We start from the raw sequence: 19,122 nt of genomic DNA, 5'->3' as shown, positions 1-19,122 counted from the left end.
CTTTAGGCTAGGGGGTGTAGATATATTGAATTTTCTGTCCACCGGTCTCCCCCCATGTAATTCGATTACCTCATTTACTGTTAATGGGTGTGGCACTAATCCCGATTTACTCTGTCCTTGAGGTACTTGTGAGCACACCCAGCATTCTGTTTGGTTTAAGACCTTACCCACTAATGAGTGATAGTCACTCAAAGGATGTCCGTCAATATTGATATTATTGTTTGGCTGACATCTCTGGATGCACCCATCTTCGACTATGTTATCGCAGTACTTACATATGCAGTATTCATCAGACAATAACCCTTCACATTGCCTCCGAGCTCCGTGACTACCAGATCTCTTACTTATACCAGCTTTGACCAAAGTGATGGGCTGATCCTGGGGTCCTACAAATTCATCCTCTCCATCAGAACCCATAAACAAATTGTCCTGATCAAAAATAGAATCACAAGAAAAATCCAGAATACAGTCTCTTGATGTGGATCCATTTCGGCAGGGAAAAAGGGGAGGGAAGGTGGTATTTGGAGAGGAAAATAATTAATACAACAGTCCTCGATTTTGCTTTTCACCACGCTCAGGTGCAGTTTCGACAGTCCTGCCTTTCAGCTTTCCCAGAACAGATTCTCTAGTGATATCAGGTTTTCTTCACCTTTCTCCTTCTCATGAGTTTTCTCCGGGTTAGCGACCTTCTTGCAGTGGGACGAGTAGACCCAAGTCTCTCTCTCTCGTCAACCTTCAGTGCTGTCGTGCTGGTCAACAAAACTTGATACGGTCCTTCCCACCTGTCTATTAGGCAACCTGAGCGTAGAACATTTCGAATCATCACATAGTCCCCAGGTTCAATTTCATGACAATTACTGTTTGGTAGGTCAGGAATCGCCAGTTTCAGATTCCTTTGCTGGTTTCTCAGTTGCTGGCTCATCCTAACCAAATATTGCACAGTCATTTCATTATTGCATTTCAGATCATCCTGGGGATCTATCATTACATGGGGCTGTCGTCCGAAAAGAATTTCAAAGGGTGATAGGTTAAGCGGTTACCTGGGAGTGGTTCTGATGCTGTACAATACTAGTGGCAGTGCCTCCCGTCACAACAGTCCAGTTTCAGCCATCACTTTGCTCAGCTTGTTTTAATAGTGCTATTCATTCTCTCCACCTTCGCACTGGCCTGTGGCCAGTAGGGAGTATGTAGCTTACTATTAATACCCATAAGTTTGCACATGACTTGAAAGACGTCACCTGTAAAATGGGTACCCCTATCACTCTCAATAATCTTAGGGATACCATATGTACACACAAATTCCTGCACGATTTTCTTAGCGGTAAACACAGCAGTATTTGTGGCGGCAGGGAATGCCTCTACCCGGTTTGAGAAGACATCAGTGCATACCAATGCATATTTCAAATTCCTACAGGGTGGTAGCTGTATGAAATCGATTTGTATTACCTGGAAAGGTCCGTCTGTAGGAGGGATATGGGATGGCTACGTCGGTATTGTCTTACCAATATTCTTCCTCAAGCAAGTAAGACATGTCATTGCTTTCTTGCTCGCCCTGAGAAGAGAACCCTGGTGCACTCCAGTAGTCTCTTACCAATTTGCACATACCTTCCTTGCCCAGATGAGTCAGACCATGTGCCGCCTCAGCTAGGCTTGGGGAATATGCCCTGGGTGCCACTGGCTTACCTTGTCCATCTCTCCAAAGTCCTGAGGACTCCTGACCATATCCCTTCGCCTTCCAGACCGCCTTTCCTGTAGGGAACACAAATCTTTGTCTTAATTTTAACTGTTGTGTGTTTGCAATGTAGGGTAAAAACATCTCTAGAGGAGAGAGAAGAAAAAAAAGAAAAATATCAGGTTTGCGTTCACCAACGGGCTGTCACTTATGTCTGGTCTCGTAGTAAAGGTCTGATTCAGATATTCCACACAATCATGCATATCAGTGTCTATACAAAATTTCCCTTCACCAGTATTCTCATCCTCCACCCTTTGTGCATGACAAGGCACACTGCAGTAATATACTGGTGTCATCTTGCTGATGAGACATACCGGCTTCAGGCAGAACTTTGAAGGACCAATACGACATGTGGTGTATGAACTGTCAAATCATGTACCAGTACTACGTCCCAGGTATTTGACCCTTGTCCTACACAATTGTAGTTTATCCCTTGAGACCTTGTGTCCTGTCTGGAAGATACGAAACAGAAACTGCTTCGTATCCACCAGGGATGACTCAAATGAATCAGCGCACAACAACAAGTCATCAACATATTGTATCAGCACTGACCCATTCTCAGGCTGAAAGGACTGTAAACAGTCATGTAGGGCTTGGGAGAAAATACTCAGGCTGACCCTTGATTGTACCCCCTTTGTAAATGCAAAGATGAAGAGGAAACTGAAGAAACAGAATTGAGGTTGGTGACAGATAAGTTTGTAGAGGTGGAGAGGATTTTATTACAATGACAACTGGATTGGGCATTACGGGTAATTCATTCTTAAATACTTGGTCTATCCTCCCCCCCCCCCCCCCCCCTTAAATCTTGTTCTTGCCGTGTCATTACTGGGACTACCCCAGCCATCAATCCAGTGTACTGTCCATCCTAAGTTCATAGGGAACCCGGTATCTGCGACATAATTTCCTCTACCTGTGATGGACATGAATCTAGAACAGTGGAATGCAACATTAGTCTTTGAGGAGTATCTAACATACCATGCACTTCCTGATATTGGGAGGAGATCCACCAGTTACATTGTAAAGGTTATTTTCGCACAGTCTCGAGGGAAATGGGGATGCGGACGCAGACAGCGTTCTTATTTTTCTTTATCACTTTTTGGTATTGTATGTATTTTTATAATTCTGATGTGTTTTTTGGAGGTTGGGGGTTCTTTATATCCAGAATTAATAAGCTGATTGTTTAGAACTGCTTTGTGGTATTCTTATATAGTGAATCAAGCGCTATTTATAAAGACGTTTGGAGCCTCGAGTCTCCATGGTAGACACAAGAACTTGATAACAATACATTTGTATGTAAATGTAATGTTTTATGACAATCTTGTACACAATTTTTCTACACATTGTATGTTGTGGATTGTATAACATATTGCTTCAATAAAAATATGTTTAAAAAAAGAAATTAAAGGCACCAAAACATGTGGTTCACTGTGGCTGTAGGAATTATGGGCCTCATTCAGAGATAGATGCATTGCACATTACTCCAGTGTCTTTGGATTTCCCACCCCCAAATGGTGACAGGTTGCGGCGTAGGAACTTTGCACATGCGCAAGATCAATTCTGCGTGGACAGGTCCTGAGAAATAGGATGCAGGACGGTAGCAGACTGTCAGTTATATGTCTGTTGCCGTCTGGAGGGCAGGGAGGGGGCGATGATATCCTCAGTTTGTGAATACTGTCAGCTGCCCGATGGTGGGAGAGAGATCCGATGCTGTGTCCTAGTATGCAGGTCGGAACACACTTGCAGCAGGAGAGGTCTGCTTGTTAAAGGTGCCTCCTGCTGCATCACCATATAGCGCTATCAGTGTTGTTCCCAAGGTAGAAGCAGTAAAATTAACTCCAACCACAGCTGAATAACTCCCAATTGGCAAAGAAGTAGAACCCATTCTGCACATGCACAGATCGGGACCCACCATCGGAGATGTACACTAACCAGAATTAGAAGACCCACAGCAGCTTCTTACATGTGATATGCTTTATCCAGTGGGAATTCCTAAGGTAATGTTTGTTCTATTTTATATGTGATTTTATGTTCGATTTTGAAATGGACATCCAAAACCGAACAAGAAACCACTAATCAAAATGGACACACATTGAATTTGATTTTGAAGTTGATTTCAGAATCGAATGTTAGTAAATGAACGATTCGGACAGTGAAACAAGATGCAGATTTGATTCGATTTCAGGCGATTTTAAATTGATCTTAAAATCAAACATTCAGCAAAGTTACTGTACTGATTTCACATTGTATAAGGGGGAACTGGGACATGCAGTTCTGGGGGCTCCAACGGGTACGGGTCATTAGGTCGACCACACTTAGGTTGACAGTCATTAGGTCGACTACTGTTGGTCGACATGGTCACTAGGTTGACATGGTCATTAGGTCAACATGTACTAGGTCGACATGAGTTTTTTTACTTTTTTTGGTGTCGCTTTCTTTGTAAAGTGACGGGGAACCCCAATTAGTGCACCGTGTCCCCTCGCTTCGCTCACCATGCTTCGGGCCTGGTGCCTTGCTCTGCTACCGCTGCACTCGGCACAGGTTACTATTCCCAATCATAGTCCACTTGGAATGGAAAGATGGTGAAGACGTCTGATTAGGAAATTAGTCATTGCTCATAAATATTACATCTTTGTACAGATACAGTGCAGTGATCATAGATAACTGTTGAATATGTAAAAGAATCACATCTGTCCATGCAAATAGTGTAACACCATCATACAGTTGTACCTCTGTAGTTTACCTTCTCTAAACAGCATACAAACTCTGCCTAATTGAACTGTACTCTAAGCAAACAATTTTAAATGCTTCAAAATACTATTGTAGAACTGAATGTACCGTGTTTACTTCTTCCTACAGACCCTGATGTTTTTGGTTAGAGATTGGAGCTTTCCCTATGAATATCCATATGGTGCAGAAGGAGGCGAGAAGTTCCTAGAGAAGAGATTGCGGGTATGCATGACTCACCTACAGGCTGACAGTAGATCTTCCAAACATATTTAGAAAAAAAGTCTGCTAAAGATAATCTGTAATGATGCATCATCAGTGGGACTGTACGTACTGTGACATTGGGCTCATTACCTGATACTGCCTATAGTTTTTAGCTACGTTTCTGTTTTGATTTCAGTTTTGTTACATGCTTAGTCCCTGTGTACAGGTGACAAGTATGGTAGGAGTGGGGTTAGCTAGATAAGGATTTTGCCCACTCTACATGGCCTCTGAGAAGCCACCACACTAATGTCATTGGGGCTTGCTTCTTTCCGGGCAGAGATCCGAGGAGGCACTTCTCAGGTAGGACAGCCACAACCTGCCTGGGCAGTGTTGGGCTGTTGCTTCTACTGATTAGTCTAATATGAATGCTGTGTTGCAGGTGCTGTATTCCCCCCCCCCTCCTTTTCTCCATGGCGGGTGTGGGTTATGGCGCTGTGAGGTATGGTGCTGTCTGACAGGACCGCTTAACTGAGGGCGCGCTAGTTGTAACTGTTCCCGCTGCCGTGCGCGCTTGTCTGGACTGAGGCAGCAGCGGGCTCTTGTTAAAACAGATGGAGTGATTCCTTCCCGCTTCCGCCGCTGGTTTCACTAGACACCGCGTCCCACAGTACAGAGCGCTGAGATCCTTTTTAAAGAAGGAATTGTACAGGCTAGCCGTGGCGGGACGCAGATGGGGAAGTAAGAACTTCCTAACTTACTTTTCCCGCTCAGCCACGTATTGCCGTCCGCCCATCTCATACTGTGGGGGCGGGATTGAGCCGCAGCGCCATCTTCTCCACGCTGGCTGGACAGATACAGCGGGGGATGCTGCGCAGCTCACAGCACACACACTGAAATACAGGGAATCCAGCTTCTCACCCTGTTTAGTAAAGGCGGGAATCAGCTATCAGCAAGTATTGTAATAGCCCTGTGCTTATTGTCAGTTATTCTTATTCGTTTTTAGTATTTTCTTTAACTGTGGTGCAGTGATAGACACTTATTTTAATTTTGGGCTCAGGGTTGTTCTTTTACTCACCCTGTGATTAATACAGGCAGGGTTTATAGCTTTACAAGACACTTGTCAGAGCGTACTTCTACTTTAGACTTAACTCTTAGCTATTTTCTTTTCTTATTGTTTACTTATTAGGCCACTTGTAAGATTTATAGATACTATAGCCAGTTAACCAGACAAATCTACTAAGGGGAAAACAGGCTCAGTTTTTTTATTTTGCCTGTTCACAAAGCGGCTCCAAACTTCCAAAGGGTAGCATGGACCCAGGTTTTCTCTGCACTGCATGCTCAGGGTCTCCTGTTGCGGCGCAGCAGGGAGGTTCTGCAGATCAGTCAATGCCTCTGTGGGCCAAGAACATGGCCAGTGCTATAGCTGACTTGTGTCAGTCTCAGCCGTGTTCTGATTCAGGTCAGACTTCTGTGGAACCACCATGGGCAAGAAGTATGGGCAAATGTCTCTCTGAATTAGCACAGTCTTTGAACAAGATTGTGACTGCTTCAGGTTCCACTGCTACTAAACGACCGCAGCCACTACCCGCTATCACTTTTCCAGGAGAAGAGTTGGATTCTGTAACCCCCTCCCCCTGGAGGAAAGTGAAGTAGTCCCTGAGTGGGAGGATGCCTCGCTTTGGAAGAGGAGGATTTATCTACAAGCTCAGGAGTCAGATTGATAGAAGCCATACGTCAGACTCTTAATCTTCAAGATACGGCAGTGGCGGAGACTTCAAAAGCCTTTTTCAAACGACAGAAAAGACAGGTTGCTGTTTTCCCTTCCTATACGCATTTTGCGGAGGTTTTAAAAGAGCCTTGGCTTAAACCGGACACTCGTTTTCAAGCTCCAAAGAAGTTGAGATTTCTGTATCCATTTGCAGAGGGGGACACACAATTCTGGGAAACAGCCCCAAAGGTTGATGCTCCTATTACACATCTGGCGAAGGCAACCATTATTCCTTCAGTGCAATCGGTGACCTTGAAGGATCCTACAGATAGGAATATAGAGGCGATTCTTAAATCCATGTTTGCCGTATCAGGTATTTCTCTGTGTCTGATCCTCGCAGGCGCCTGGTCCTTAAGGCCGTAGATGACTGGCTAGCAAGGGTGGTCTCTGGAATGGAATCTGATGATCCATCGGAGGCTATTCAATTAGCGGAACAAATTTCTGAAGCACTCACTTATGTAGGGGAAGCTTTGTTGGACTCACTACAGTCACGTGTGTCTGCCTTAGCTGTAACGGCAAGAAGATCTCTATGGCTTCGGGTTTGTAACGCGGACTCAGATTCCAAACAGACTTTAACAGCCGTTCCCTTTGAAGGGGAGTTTCTCTTTGGCTTGGAACTTACGAAAACTATCTCCAGTACCACTGGGGGCAAGAGTCCTTTTCTTCTGGTTGCTCCTCAAAAAACAAAACTAACAAGGCTTTGATCCTTTCGTACTCAAGGCAGTGGAACGTTCCAGTCCTTTCGAGCCTTTTCAAGATTTCCACGCAGAGTTGCGTTCTGAGGTAGGGGATCCCAGGCAACTCGTAGACCGCCAAGCCTACTGACAAGCCTACCGCATGATAGTTTGAGGGCTTCGGAGGGATCTGTGGTGGTTGGAGTTTGGTTACTTCAGTTCAAGGAGGTGTGGCTCCTGTCGAATCCATATCGGTGGATGACGGGGGTTGTATGTCGAGGATATATTTTGGACCTCGAGGAACCAGTCCCACACCGATTTTTCACCACTCCTCTCCCATGCGATCCGTCCAGACAGCAAGCGCTCATTCAGGCAGTTTCTGCACTTTTCCACAACGGAGTTATTCTTCAGGTTCCCAAACATCAACAGGGTTAGGGCTTTTACTCTAGTCTTTTTCTCGTAAACAAACCAGACTGTTCGTTTCGGCCCATTTTAAATCTAAAATGTCTGTATCTCTCTGTACAGAAATTCAAAATGGAATCCATTCGTTCAATCATTGGTTCCAAGGAATATTTGGCTTCCATAGACATAAAAGATGCTTACCTACATGTTCCCATATGGACGGGTCACCAGCAACTTCTGAGATTTGCATTTGGCCCATGGCATTTTCAGCTTCAAGCTCTTCTGTTCGGTCTTTCCATGGCCCCTCGGGTATTTACAAAGATTATGGCCCACATAGTTGCCGTACTGAGGTGTCAGGGAGTCAACATTACTCCTTACTTAGACGACCTGTTGCTGAAGGCTACATCGCAGGCACTTCACCAATACTTACAGCTCACAATAGGCACCCTGCAATCGTTCGCGTGAATAGTGAATTTCCCAAAATCTACACTACTTCCCTCTCAGAGGATGGTGTTTCTAGGTCTCATATTTGACACCAGGAGCCAGAAGGTTCTTCTACATCAAGGCAAAGTACAGTCCAGATTCCGAACCCTGTTGCAATTGCTGATGGTCTCAGTTCTCCAGTGTATGCGGGTGTTATGCAAGATGGTAGCAACCTTCGACGCGGTACCATATGCCAGATTCCATGCTCGACCTCTTCAAAATCAGATTCTCAGCTATTGTTCCGCTTGTTGGTTCAGACTCATCAGTCTCTCAGTTGGTGGCTTCACAGCCACACTCTGACCAAGGGGGCGTCGTTCACTATTTGGTCTTGGATGATGGTCACCATGGATGCCAGCCTCACGGGTTGGGGGGCAGTGTTTCAAACTCAACACTTCCAGGGACTCTGGAACACCCAGGAATCTATGTTACCAATCAACATCATAGAGAGCAATTTGGTATGCTCTGCTTCAGATACTGACCATCGTCCGGGGTCATCCAGTTCGCATTCAATCCGACAACGCCACGACAGTGGCTTACATAAACAGACAAGGAGGAACTCGAAGCTGGAGAGTCATGAAGGAAGTCTCCCATATTCTCCAGTCGGTGGAACATTGGGTTCTGGTTATCTCCGCAGTTCACATTCCAGGAGTGGAGAACTGGGAAGCAGATTACTCAAGTCGTCACACGGTTCACCCAGGGGAATGGGAGCTTCATCAAGAAGTGTTTCTTTCTCTGGTGTCTCTGTGGGGAGCTCCCGACATCGATCTCATGGCATCTTGTCTCAACAAAACGCTTCTCCAGTACAGTTCACAAACTCAGGATCCTCAGGCGGCGCTGATCGATGCCTTGACGGCTCCATGGCACTTTCACCTGGGATATGTGTTTCCGCCATTTTCTCCGATTCCATGTCTGCTTAAACGCATCCGACAAGAAGGCCTGCCAGTCATTCTCGTGACTCCGGATTGGCCTCGTCACCAGTGGTACACTCTTCTGCGCAGCATGGTGACAATGGAACCCTTCCGTCTACCTCTGCGACCAGATCTTCTTCTTTAAGGACCTTGTCGCCACCCCGATTTTAAATCGTCTGGCTTTGACGACATGGTACTTGAATCCAGCATTCTAAGAGCTAAAGGTTTATCTCGACCGGTAGCGAAAACTATGCTCCAGGCTAGGAAGCCAGTTACTTCTGGAATTTATCACAGGGTATGGCGTATCTACATTGCTTGGTGTGAAAAACGCATGTTGTCGCCGGGCCTCTTTCGTTTTTCTCGCCTGTTTCTTTCGTCAGGAGGGTCTGACTAAAGTACTTTGTCTATCTTCTCTGAAAGGCCATATTCCCGCATTCTCTGTGCTTTTTCAGAAAAGATTGGCTCTCATTCCAGAGGTCCAGATGTTCCTTCAGGGGGTACTCAGTATTCAACCTCCATTTGTTCCTCCCAGGGAATTGAATTTAGTTCTTAAGGCTCTTCAGAAATCTCAGTTTGAGCCATTGGAATTGGTGGAATTAAGGTTCCTCACTCTTAAGGTTGTTTTTCTTTTGGCCATTGCTTCGGCCAGATGTGTTTCAGAATTGGCAGCCCTTTCTTGAAGGCTGCCTTTGTTGGTTTTTCATGATGACAGAGAGACAAATTTGTGGAGTCAGAGATGCCACATACTGTATTGGAGGTCAAGGCTCTGGAAGACAGTTTGTTGAAATTAATCGAGTCAAAGGCCGTGAAACATGTTCCATTACCCAAAAGAAACAGGTTTTTACTCCAGAATATTTGTTGTAAAAAGGATCTCTGGGGGATTCAGGACTATCCTGGAATTCAGACAATTGAACAGGTTTGTGACAGTAAGAAAATTCCATATGGAGACATTAAAATATATTCTTACTGGCGTAAAGAGAGAAGACTTCACGGTATCGATAGATGTAAAAGACGCCTATTTTCACATTCCAGTATGCAGGGCGTCACGAAAGTTCTTAAGACTTTACATAAAAGGGAAACACCTTCAGTTTACATGTCTTCCCTTTGGTTTGGAAACATCTCCAAGGACATTCATGAAAGTTCTCTCTGCAATTATAGTCCTGTTAAGAAAACAGGGCAGAGCAATTTGGCCGTATCTGGACGATCTGCTGATTTGTGGTGATTCCAAGGAGAACGTCAAAGTGGGGGTTACGTTACAGACTCTCCAGGCCCATGGTTGGATGATAAATTGAGAGAAATGCCAACTGGACCCGGTTCAGCATTTACAGTTTCTGTGGGTAAAAGTAGATACCCTCAATTATGTAATTTCCATTTCAGAAGAAAGATGCAAATAAATTCAGGAGCTGGTGGTCAGAGTGCAAGTATATTAGAAAATAACACTTTGTTTAGGAATGAGGTTTCTTGGAATGATAGCCTCCACTATAGACAGAATTCATTGGGCAAGGTGGAGGATGGAGACAATTGCAATGGAACCTGTTAGAGTTCACTCGAAAAGGGATTCCATTAAGCCACAAGGTAAAGTTAAAACAAGCTACAAAAAAGTCGCTTTCATGGTGGATAAAGCCCAATCTAAGATACAGAAAAAAGTCTTTGTCAGAACCACATTACACAGTGCTAACAACCGATGCAAGTTTAACAGGTTGGGGAGCACACCTGTCCCGACAAAGTTGTCAAGGTCCCTGGACTGTTCAGGAAAGAAAATGTTCCTCAAATCACCGTGAGTTGAGAGCAGTATGGAGGGCAATAGAATCTTTCCAGAATCAATTAAAAGGAAGCCATTTAAGAATATTTTCGGACAATGTAGCAGTTGTGGCTTATTTGTACCGTCAAGGGGGAACCAGAAGCCAGGTACTGTTACAAGAAGTATCAAGAATATTAAACTGGGCAGAAAAGTATCTGGAATCTGTGTCAGCCCTGTATGTTCCGAGAAAGGACAATGTCAATGCGGATTTCCTCAGCAGACATGACATTTTACCAGGAGAATGGGAGTTAGATGTCCAGGCATTTCAGAAAATTGTAAGTCGCTTCGGGAAGCCTCAGGTGGACCTGATGGCCACCCATTACAACACAAAGGTTCCTCGATTCTTTTCAAGATGATATCCTCCGCAGACAAGTGGCGTGGATGCATTATTCCTGTCATGGATGTCCAGGCTGGGGTTTGTGTTCCCTCCTTTTCCCATGATATAGATTTGGAAAACATTGCGCTATTAATAGAATAAAATATAATAATAATGATTTTTGTGATATTATTTATCAGGCTGTAAAAGTTGTCAGAAATGAGGTCGGGAGACTTTATATGAATAAAAGAATATATGTATACTTTTTATTTTATACCAAATACTACACCATAAACATAAAACATATATATAAAAAGATTCTATTCTATGCAAGCATCAGATATTTAATAGTCATAGCATAATTCGGAACCTATAAATGAATTAAACTATAATAACAACTCAAGTGAGTGTATTATAAAGTAGATACCACGTGTCCTTTATAGACAATATGTGTCAGATTGTATTTCTTTGCAAGATCCACACGGGTTTAATAGATGGTTCTATAAGCCGGCGTCCCGGCTGTGATGATTAGTTCAGAATACAGTGAAGGTAAGATAGTTACCGCCTGTGGCTGTCAAAGTTATACCTTATAGCGTCCTTCCTTTCCCGGTGGTGAGGCTATCACCGCCCCGGGCGTGTTGTATCGGGTGTCCGTGATATAATAGGAGACAGATTACTCACAGGTGGTTCCTGCCGAAGCTGCGTGCCGTCTTTCCTCTCCCGGTGGTGAGGCCGTCACCGCTCCGGGTTGCTGCTCCAATGTGCTCACGAATGCAGCCCGTAGGTCTCCCGCTGTCAGTGTGTTACAGCTGGGATGTTCAGTGAACAAATTGCCGGACAAATTACCAAGCAGGGCGGAGGGTAATCTGGAAGGTGCTGTTGGTATTAAGCGGCTGTAGTAGCTCTGTATAGGCTGTCAGAAGCCAAGTCCGTTTCTCCCGGTGGATCGAGACACTGCTGGATATCCAATATACGTCAACGCGTTTCGTCCCACAATGCACTGGGACTTCCTCAGGACCTGAGGAAGTCCCAGTGCATTGTGGGACGAAACGCGTTGTGGGACGAAACGCGTTGTGGGACGAAAACGCGTTGGGACGAAACGCGTTGACGTATATTGGATATCCAGCAGTGTCTCGATCCACCGGGAGAAACGGACTTGGCTTCTGACAGCCTATACAGAGCTACTACAGCCGCTTAATACCAACAGCACCTTCCAGATTACCCTCCGCCCTGCTTGGTAATTTGTCCGGCAATTTGTTCACTGAACATCCCAGCTGTAACACACTGACAGCGGGAGACCTACGGGCTGCATTCGTGAGCACATTGGAGCAGCAACCCGGAGCGGTGACGGCCTCACCACCGGGAGAGGAAAGACGGCACGCAGCTTCGGCAGGAACCACCTGTGAGTAATCTGTCTCCTATTATATCACGGACACCCGATACAACACGCCCGGGGCGGTGATAGCCTCACCACCGGGAAAGGAAGGACGCTATAAGGTATAACTTTGACAGCCACAGGCGGTAACTATCTTACCTTCACTGTATTCTGAACTAATCATCACAGCCGGGACGCCGGCTTATAGAACCATCTATTAAACCCGTGTGGATCTTGCAAAGAAATACAATCTGACACATATTGTCTATAAAGGACACGTGGTATCTACTTTATAATACACTCACTTGAGTTGTTATTATAGTTTAATTCATTTATAGGTCCCGAATTATGCTATGACTATTAAATATCTGATGCTTGCATAGAATAGAATCTTTTTATATATATGTTTTATGTTTATGGTGTAGTATTTGGTATAAAATAAAAAGTATACATATATTTTTCTCTGACGTCCTAGTGGATGCTGGGACTCCGTAAGGACCATGGGGAATAGCGGCTCCGCAGGAGACAGGGCACAAAATAAAAGCTTAAGGATCAGGTGGTGTGCACTGGCTCCTCCCCCTATGACCCTCCTCCAAGCCTCAGTTAGATTTTTGTGCCCGGCCGAGAAGGGTGCAATCTAGGTGGCTCTCCTGAGCTGCTTAGAATAAAAGTTTAGTTAGGTTTTTTTATTTTCAGTGAGTCCTGCTGGCAACAGGCTCACTGCATCGTGGGACTAAGGGGAGAAGAAACGGACTCACCTGAGTGCAGAGTGGATCGGGTTTCTTAGGCTACTGGACACTAGCTCCAGAGGGACGATCACAGGTTCAGCCTGGATGGGTCACCGGAGCCGCGCCGCCGTCCCCCTTACAGAGCCAGAAGAGACGAAGAGGTCCGGTGAAATCGGCGGCAGAAGACATCCTGTCTTCAGACTAAGGTAGCGCACAGCACCGCAGCTGTGCGCCATTGCTCTCAGCACACTTCACACTCCGGTCACTGAGGGTGCAGGGCGCTGGGGGGGGAGCGCCCTGAGACGCAATATAACAGAATACCTTAGGTGGCAAAACAGAATACATCACATATAGCTCCTGGGCTATATGGATGTATTTTAATCCCCTGCCATTTTACACAAAAAAGCGGGAGATAAGGACGTCGTGAAGGGGCGGAGCCTATCTCCTCAGCACACAAGCGCCATTTTCCCTCACAGCTCCGCTGGAAGGACGGCTCCCTGACTCTCCCCTGCAGTCCTGCTTCAGAATCAGGGTAAAAAAGAGAAGGGGGGGCACGTTTGGCAGCAAATAAATATATTAACAGCAGCTATAAGGGAGTAACACTTATATAAGGTTATCCCTGTATATATATATATAGCGCTGGGTGTGTGCTGGCAGACTCTCCCTCTGTCTCTCCAAAGGGCTAAGTGGGGTCCTGTCCTCTATCAGAGCATTCCCGGTGTGTGTGCTGTGTGTCGGTACGCGTGTGTCGACATGTATGAGGAGGAAAATTATGTGGAGGCGGAGCAGTTGCCTGTGTTGGTGATGTCACCCCCTAGGGAGTCGACACCTGACTGGATGATTGTATTTAAACAATTAAGTGATAATGTCAGCAATTTGCAAAAAACTGTTGACGACATGAGACAGCCGGCAAATCAATTAGTGCCTGTCCAGGCGTCTCAGACACCGTCAGGGGCGCTAAAACGCCCGTTACCTCAGTGGGTCGACACAGACCCTGACACAGATACTGAGTCTAGTGTCGACGGTGACGAGACAAACGTAATGTCCAGTAGGGCCACACGTTACATGATCACGGCAATGAAAGAGGCATTGAACCTTTCTGACACTACAAGTACCACAAAGAAGGGTATTATGTGGGGTGAGAAAAAACTACCAATATTTTTTCCTGAGTCAGAGGAAATAAATGAGGTGTGTGAAAAAGCGTGGGTTTCCCCCGATAAAAAACAGCTAATTTCTAAAAAATTATTAGCATTATATCCTTTCCCGCCAGAGGTTAGGGCGCGTTGGGAAACACCCCCTAGGGTAGATAAGGCGCTCACACGTTTATCAAAACAAGTAGCGTTACCGTCTCCTGATACGGCTACCCTCAAAGAACCAGCTGATAGAAGGCTGGAAAATATCCTAAAAAGTATATACACACATACTGGTGTTATACTGCGACCAGCAATCGCCTCAGCCTGGATGTGCAGTGCTGGAGTCGCATGGTCGGATTCCCTGACCGAGAATATTGATACCCTGGATAGGGACAATATTTTGTTAACTATAGAACATTTAAAGGATGCATTACTATATATGCGTGATGCACAGAGGGATATTTGCACCCTGGCATCAAGAGTAAGTGCTATGTCCATCTCTGCCAGAAGAGCGTTATGGACGCGACAGTGGTCAGGGGATGCGGATTCCAAACGGCACATGGAAGTATTGCCGTATAAAGGGGAGGAGTTATTTGGGGCTGGTCTATCGGACCTGGTGGCCACGGCAACGGCTGGAAAATCCACCTTTTTACCCCAGGTCACTCCACATCAGCAGAAAAAGACACCGTCTTTTCAAACTCAGTCCTTTCGTTCCCATAAGTACAAGCGAGCAAAAGGCCATTCTTTTCTGCCCCGGGGCAGAGGAAGAGGAAAAAGACTGCACCATGCAGCCGCTTCACAGGAGCAGAAGCCCTCCCCTGCTTCTGCCAAGTCTTCAGCATGACGCTGGGGCTTTACAAGCAGACTCAGATATGGTGGGGGCCCGTCTCAAGAATTTCAACGCGCAGTGGGCTCACTCGCAAGTGGATCCCTGGATTCTACAGGTAGTATCGCAGGGGTACAAACTGGAATTCGAGGCGTTTCCCCCTCGTCGTTTCCTGAAGTCTGCTTTACCAAAGTCTCCCTCCGACAGGGAGGCAGTTTTGGAAGCCATTCACAAGCTATATTCCCAGCAGGTGATAATCAAGGTACCCCTCCTGCAACAAGGAAAGGGGTATTATTCCACGCTGTTTGTGGTACCGAAGCCGGACGGCTCGGTGAGACCAATTTTAAATCTGAAATCCTTGAACACTTACATAAAAAGGTTCAAATTCAAGATGGAGTCACTCAGAGCAGTGATAGCAAACCTGGAAGAAGGGGACTATATGGTGTCTCTGGACATCAAAGATGCTTATCTCCACGTCCCGATATACCCTTCTCACCAAGGGTACCTCAGGTTTGTAGTACAAAACTGTCATTATCAGTTTCAGACGCTGCCGTTTGGATTGTCCACGGCACCTCGGGTCTTTACCAAGGTAATGGCCGAAATGATGATTCTTCTACGAAGAAAAGGCATTTTAATTATCCCTTACTTGGACGATCTCCTGATAAGGGCAAGATCCAGGGAACAGTTAGAAGTCGGAGTAGCACTATCTCAGGTAGTGTTACGTCAGCACGGGTGGATTCTAAATATTCCAAAATCACAGCTGATTCCAACGACACGTCTACTGTTCCTAGGAATGATTCTGGACACAGTCCAGAAGAAGGTGTTTCTCCCGGAGGAGAAGGCCAGGGAATTATCCGAGCTAGTCAGGAACCTCCTAAAACCAGGACAGGTCTCAGTGCATCAGTGCACGAGGGTCCTGGGGAAAATGGTGGCTTCTTACGAAGCGATTCCATTCGGAAGATTCCATGCAAGAACATTTCAGTGGGATCTACTGGACAAATGGTCCGGATCGCATCTGCAGATGCATCAGCGGATAACCCTGTCGCCAAGGACAAGGGTGTCTCTCCTGTGGTGGCTGCAGAGTGCTCATCTACTAGAGGGCCGCAGATTTGGCATTCAGGATTGGATCCTGGTAACCACGGATGCCAGCCTGAGAGGCTGGGGAGCAGTCACACAGGGAAGGAATTTCCAGGGCCTGTGGTCAAGCTTGGAAACGTCTCTTCATATAAACATTCTGGAACTAAGGGCCATTTACAATGCCCTAAGTCAAGCAAAACCTCTGCTTCAGGGTCAGGCGGTGTTGATCCAATCGGACAACATCACGTCAGTCGCCCACGTAAACAGACAGGGCGGCACGAGAAGCAGGAGGGCAATGACAGAAGCTGCAAGGATTCTTCGCTGGGCGGAAAATCATGTGATAGCACTGTCAGCAGTATTCATTCCGGGAGTGGACAACTGGGAAGCAGACTTCCTCAGCAGACACGACCTTCACCCGGGAGAGTGGGGACTTCACCCAGAAGTCTTCCACCTGATTGTAAACCGTTGGGAAAAACCAAAGGTGGACATGATGGCGTCACGTCTAAACAAAAAACTGGACAGATATTGCGCCAGGTCAAGGGACCCTCAGGCAATAGCAGTGGACGCTCTGGTAACGCCGTGGGTGTACCAGTCAGTGTATGTGTTCCCTCCTCTGCCTCTCATACCAAAAGTACTGAGAATCATAAGAAGGAGAGGAGTAAGAACTATACTCGTGGTTCCGGATTGGCCAAGACGGACTTGGTACCCGGAACTTCAAGAGATGCTCACGGACGAACCGTGGCCTCTACCTCTAAGAAAGGACCTGCTACTGCAGGGGCCTTGTCTGTTCCAGGACTTACCGCGGCTGCGTTTGACGGCATGGCGGTTGAACGCCGGATCCTGAGGGAAAAAGGCATTCCAGAAGAAGTCATCCCTACTCTGGTCAAAGCCAGGAAGGACGTAACCGCAAAACATTATCACCGCATTTGGCGTAAATATGTTGCGTGGTGTGAGGCCAAGAAGGCCCCTACAGAGGAATTTCAACTGGGTCGTTTCCTTCATTTCCTGCAAACAGGACTGTCTATGGGCCTAAAATTAGGGTCCATTAAGGTTCAAATTTCGGCCCTGTCGATTTTCTTCCAGAAAGAACTGGCTTCAGTACCTGAAGTTCAGACATTTGTAAAAGGGGTGCTGCACATACAGCCTCCTTTTGTGCCTCCAGTGGCACCTTGGGATCTCAATGTGGTGTTGAGTTTTCTAAAGTCACATTGGTTTGAACCACTTTCCACTGTGGACTTAAAATATCTCACATGGAAGGTGTCGATGCTGTTAGCCTTGGCTTCAGCCAGGCGTGTGTCAGAATTGGCGGCTTTATCATATAAAAGCCCTTACTTAATTTTTCATTCTGACAGGGCGGAATTGAGGACTCGTCCTCAATTTCTACCTAAGGTGGTTTCTGCATTTCACATGAACCAACCTATTGTGGTACCTGCGGCTACCAGGGACTTAGAGGACTCTAAGTTGCTTGACGTTGTCAGGGCCTTGAAAATATATGTTTCCAGGACGGCTGGAGTCAGAAAATCTGACTCGCTGTTTATCCTGTATGCACCCAACAAGCTGGGTTCTCCTGCTTCTAAGCAGACGATTGCTCGTTGGATTTGTAGTACAATTCAGCTTGCACATTCTGTGGCAGGATTGCCACAGCCAAAATCAGTAAAAGCCCATTCCACAAGGAAAGTGGGCTCATCTTGGGCGGCTGCCCGAGGGGTCTCGGCTTTACAACTTTGCCGAGCAGCTACTTGGTCAGGGGCAAACACGTTTGCTAAATTCTACAAATTTGATACCCTGGCTGAGGAGGACCTGGAGTTCTCTCATTCGGTGCTGCAGAGTCATCCGCACTCTCCCGCCCGTTTGGGAGCTTTGGTATAATCCCCATGGTCCTTACGGAGTCCCAGCATCCACTAGGACGTCAGAGAAAATAAGATTTTACTTACCGATAAATCTATTTCTCGTAGTCCGTAGTGGATGCTGGGCGCCCATCCCTAGTGCGGATTGTCTGCAATACTTGTATATAGTTATTGTTACAAAGATTCGGGTTATTATTGTTGTGAGCCATCTTTTCAGAGGCTCCTTTGCGTTTATCATACTGTTAACTGGGTTCAGATCACAAGTTGTACGGTGTGATTGGTGTGGCTGGTATGAGTCTTACCCGGGATTCAATATCCTTCCTTATTATGTACGCTCGTCCGGGCACAGTATCCTAACTGAGGCTTGGAGGAGGGTCATAGGGGGAGGAGCCAGTGCACACCACCTGATCCTTAAGCTTTTATTTTGTGCCCTGTCTCCTGCGGAGCCGCTATTCCCCATGGTCCTTACGGAGTCCCAGCATCCACTACGGACTACGAGAAATAGATTTATCGGTAAGTAAAATCTTATTTTTTATTCATATAAAGTCTCCCGACCTCATTTCTGACAACTTTTACAGCCTGATAAATAATATCACAAAAATCAATATTATTATATTTTTTTCTATTAATAGCGCGATGTTTTCCAAATCTATATCACTTTGTTTATGCTAGAGACCCTAACCAAGTCTCAAAACAGACGCTGCTGTTTGCTTACATGAAATAAATAACAAAAATATTTCTATACTAACAATATATTGAACAGCGCCGGGAGAGTGGGATCAGCATACCACTGGGGATTTCTTCTCCTTTTCCCATGATTGCCCGCACACTGAAGAAGATCAGGGACGGGAAAGCGGAAGTCATAATAGTCCTACCTTATTGGCAGAAACGGGTGTGGTTCCCCATGGCGACAAGGATGACGGTACAAGGTCCTTGGACTTTACCAAGCAAAGAAGGATTGTGACATCAGGGTCCAGTAGTACACCCAAATATACAGCATCTTCGTTTGACAGCTTGGAGGTTGAACGGGAAATGTTAAGAAAGAAGGGGTTATCAGAACAAGTAATTTCCCTTCTCATGCATGCAGGAAAGAAGATATCATCAGAAATCTATTATAGAATCTA

At 45.9% G+C, this 19,122-nt stretch overlaps 1 protein-coding gene across 4 annotated transcripts in view; it reads left to right on the top strand.

Annotated features, from left to right (window-relative positions):
• Nucleotides 1-19,122, top strand: part of ATL3 (atlastin GTPase 3) — a 182,168-nt gene that overhangs the window by 121,955 nt on the left and 41,091 nt on the right. For all 4 annotated transcript variants that reach the window (XM_063944901.1, XM_063944902.1, XM_063944900.1 and 1 more), the window contains exon 7: nt 4,589-4,681. In XM_063944901.1, the coding sequence (XP_063800971.1) occupies nt 4,589-4,681 (93 nt within the window). The remainder of the gene's footprint in view (nt 1-4,588; nt 4,682-19,122) is intronic.

The sequence above is a fragment of the Pseudophryne corroboree genome, chromosome 11, assembly GCF_028390025.1.
Source record: "Pseudophryne corroboree isolate aPseCor3 chromosome 11, aPseCor3.hap2, whole genome shotgun sequence".
NCBI classification, from domain to species: domain Eukaryota; kingdom Metazoa; phylum Chordata; class Amphibia; order Anura; family Myobatrachidae; genus Pseudophryne; species Pseudophryne corroboree.
Note: the sequence above shows the minus strand (reverse complement) of the source record. Positions and strands in the feature narration are given on the sequence as shown.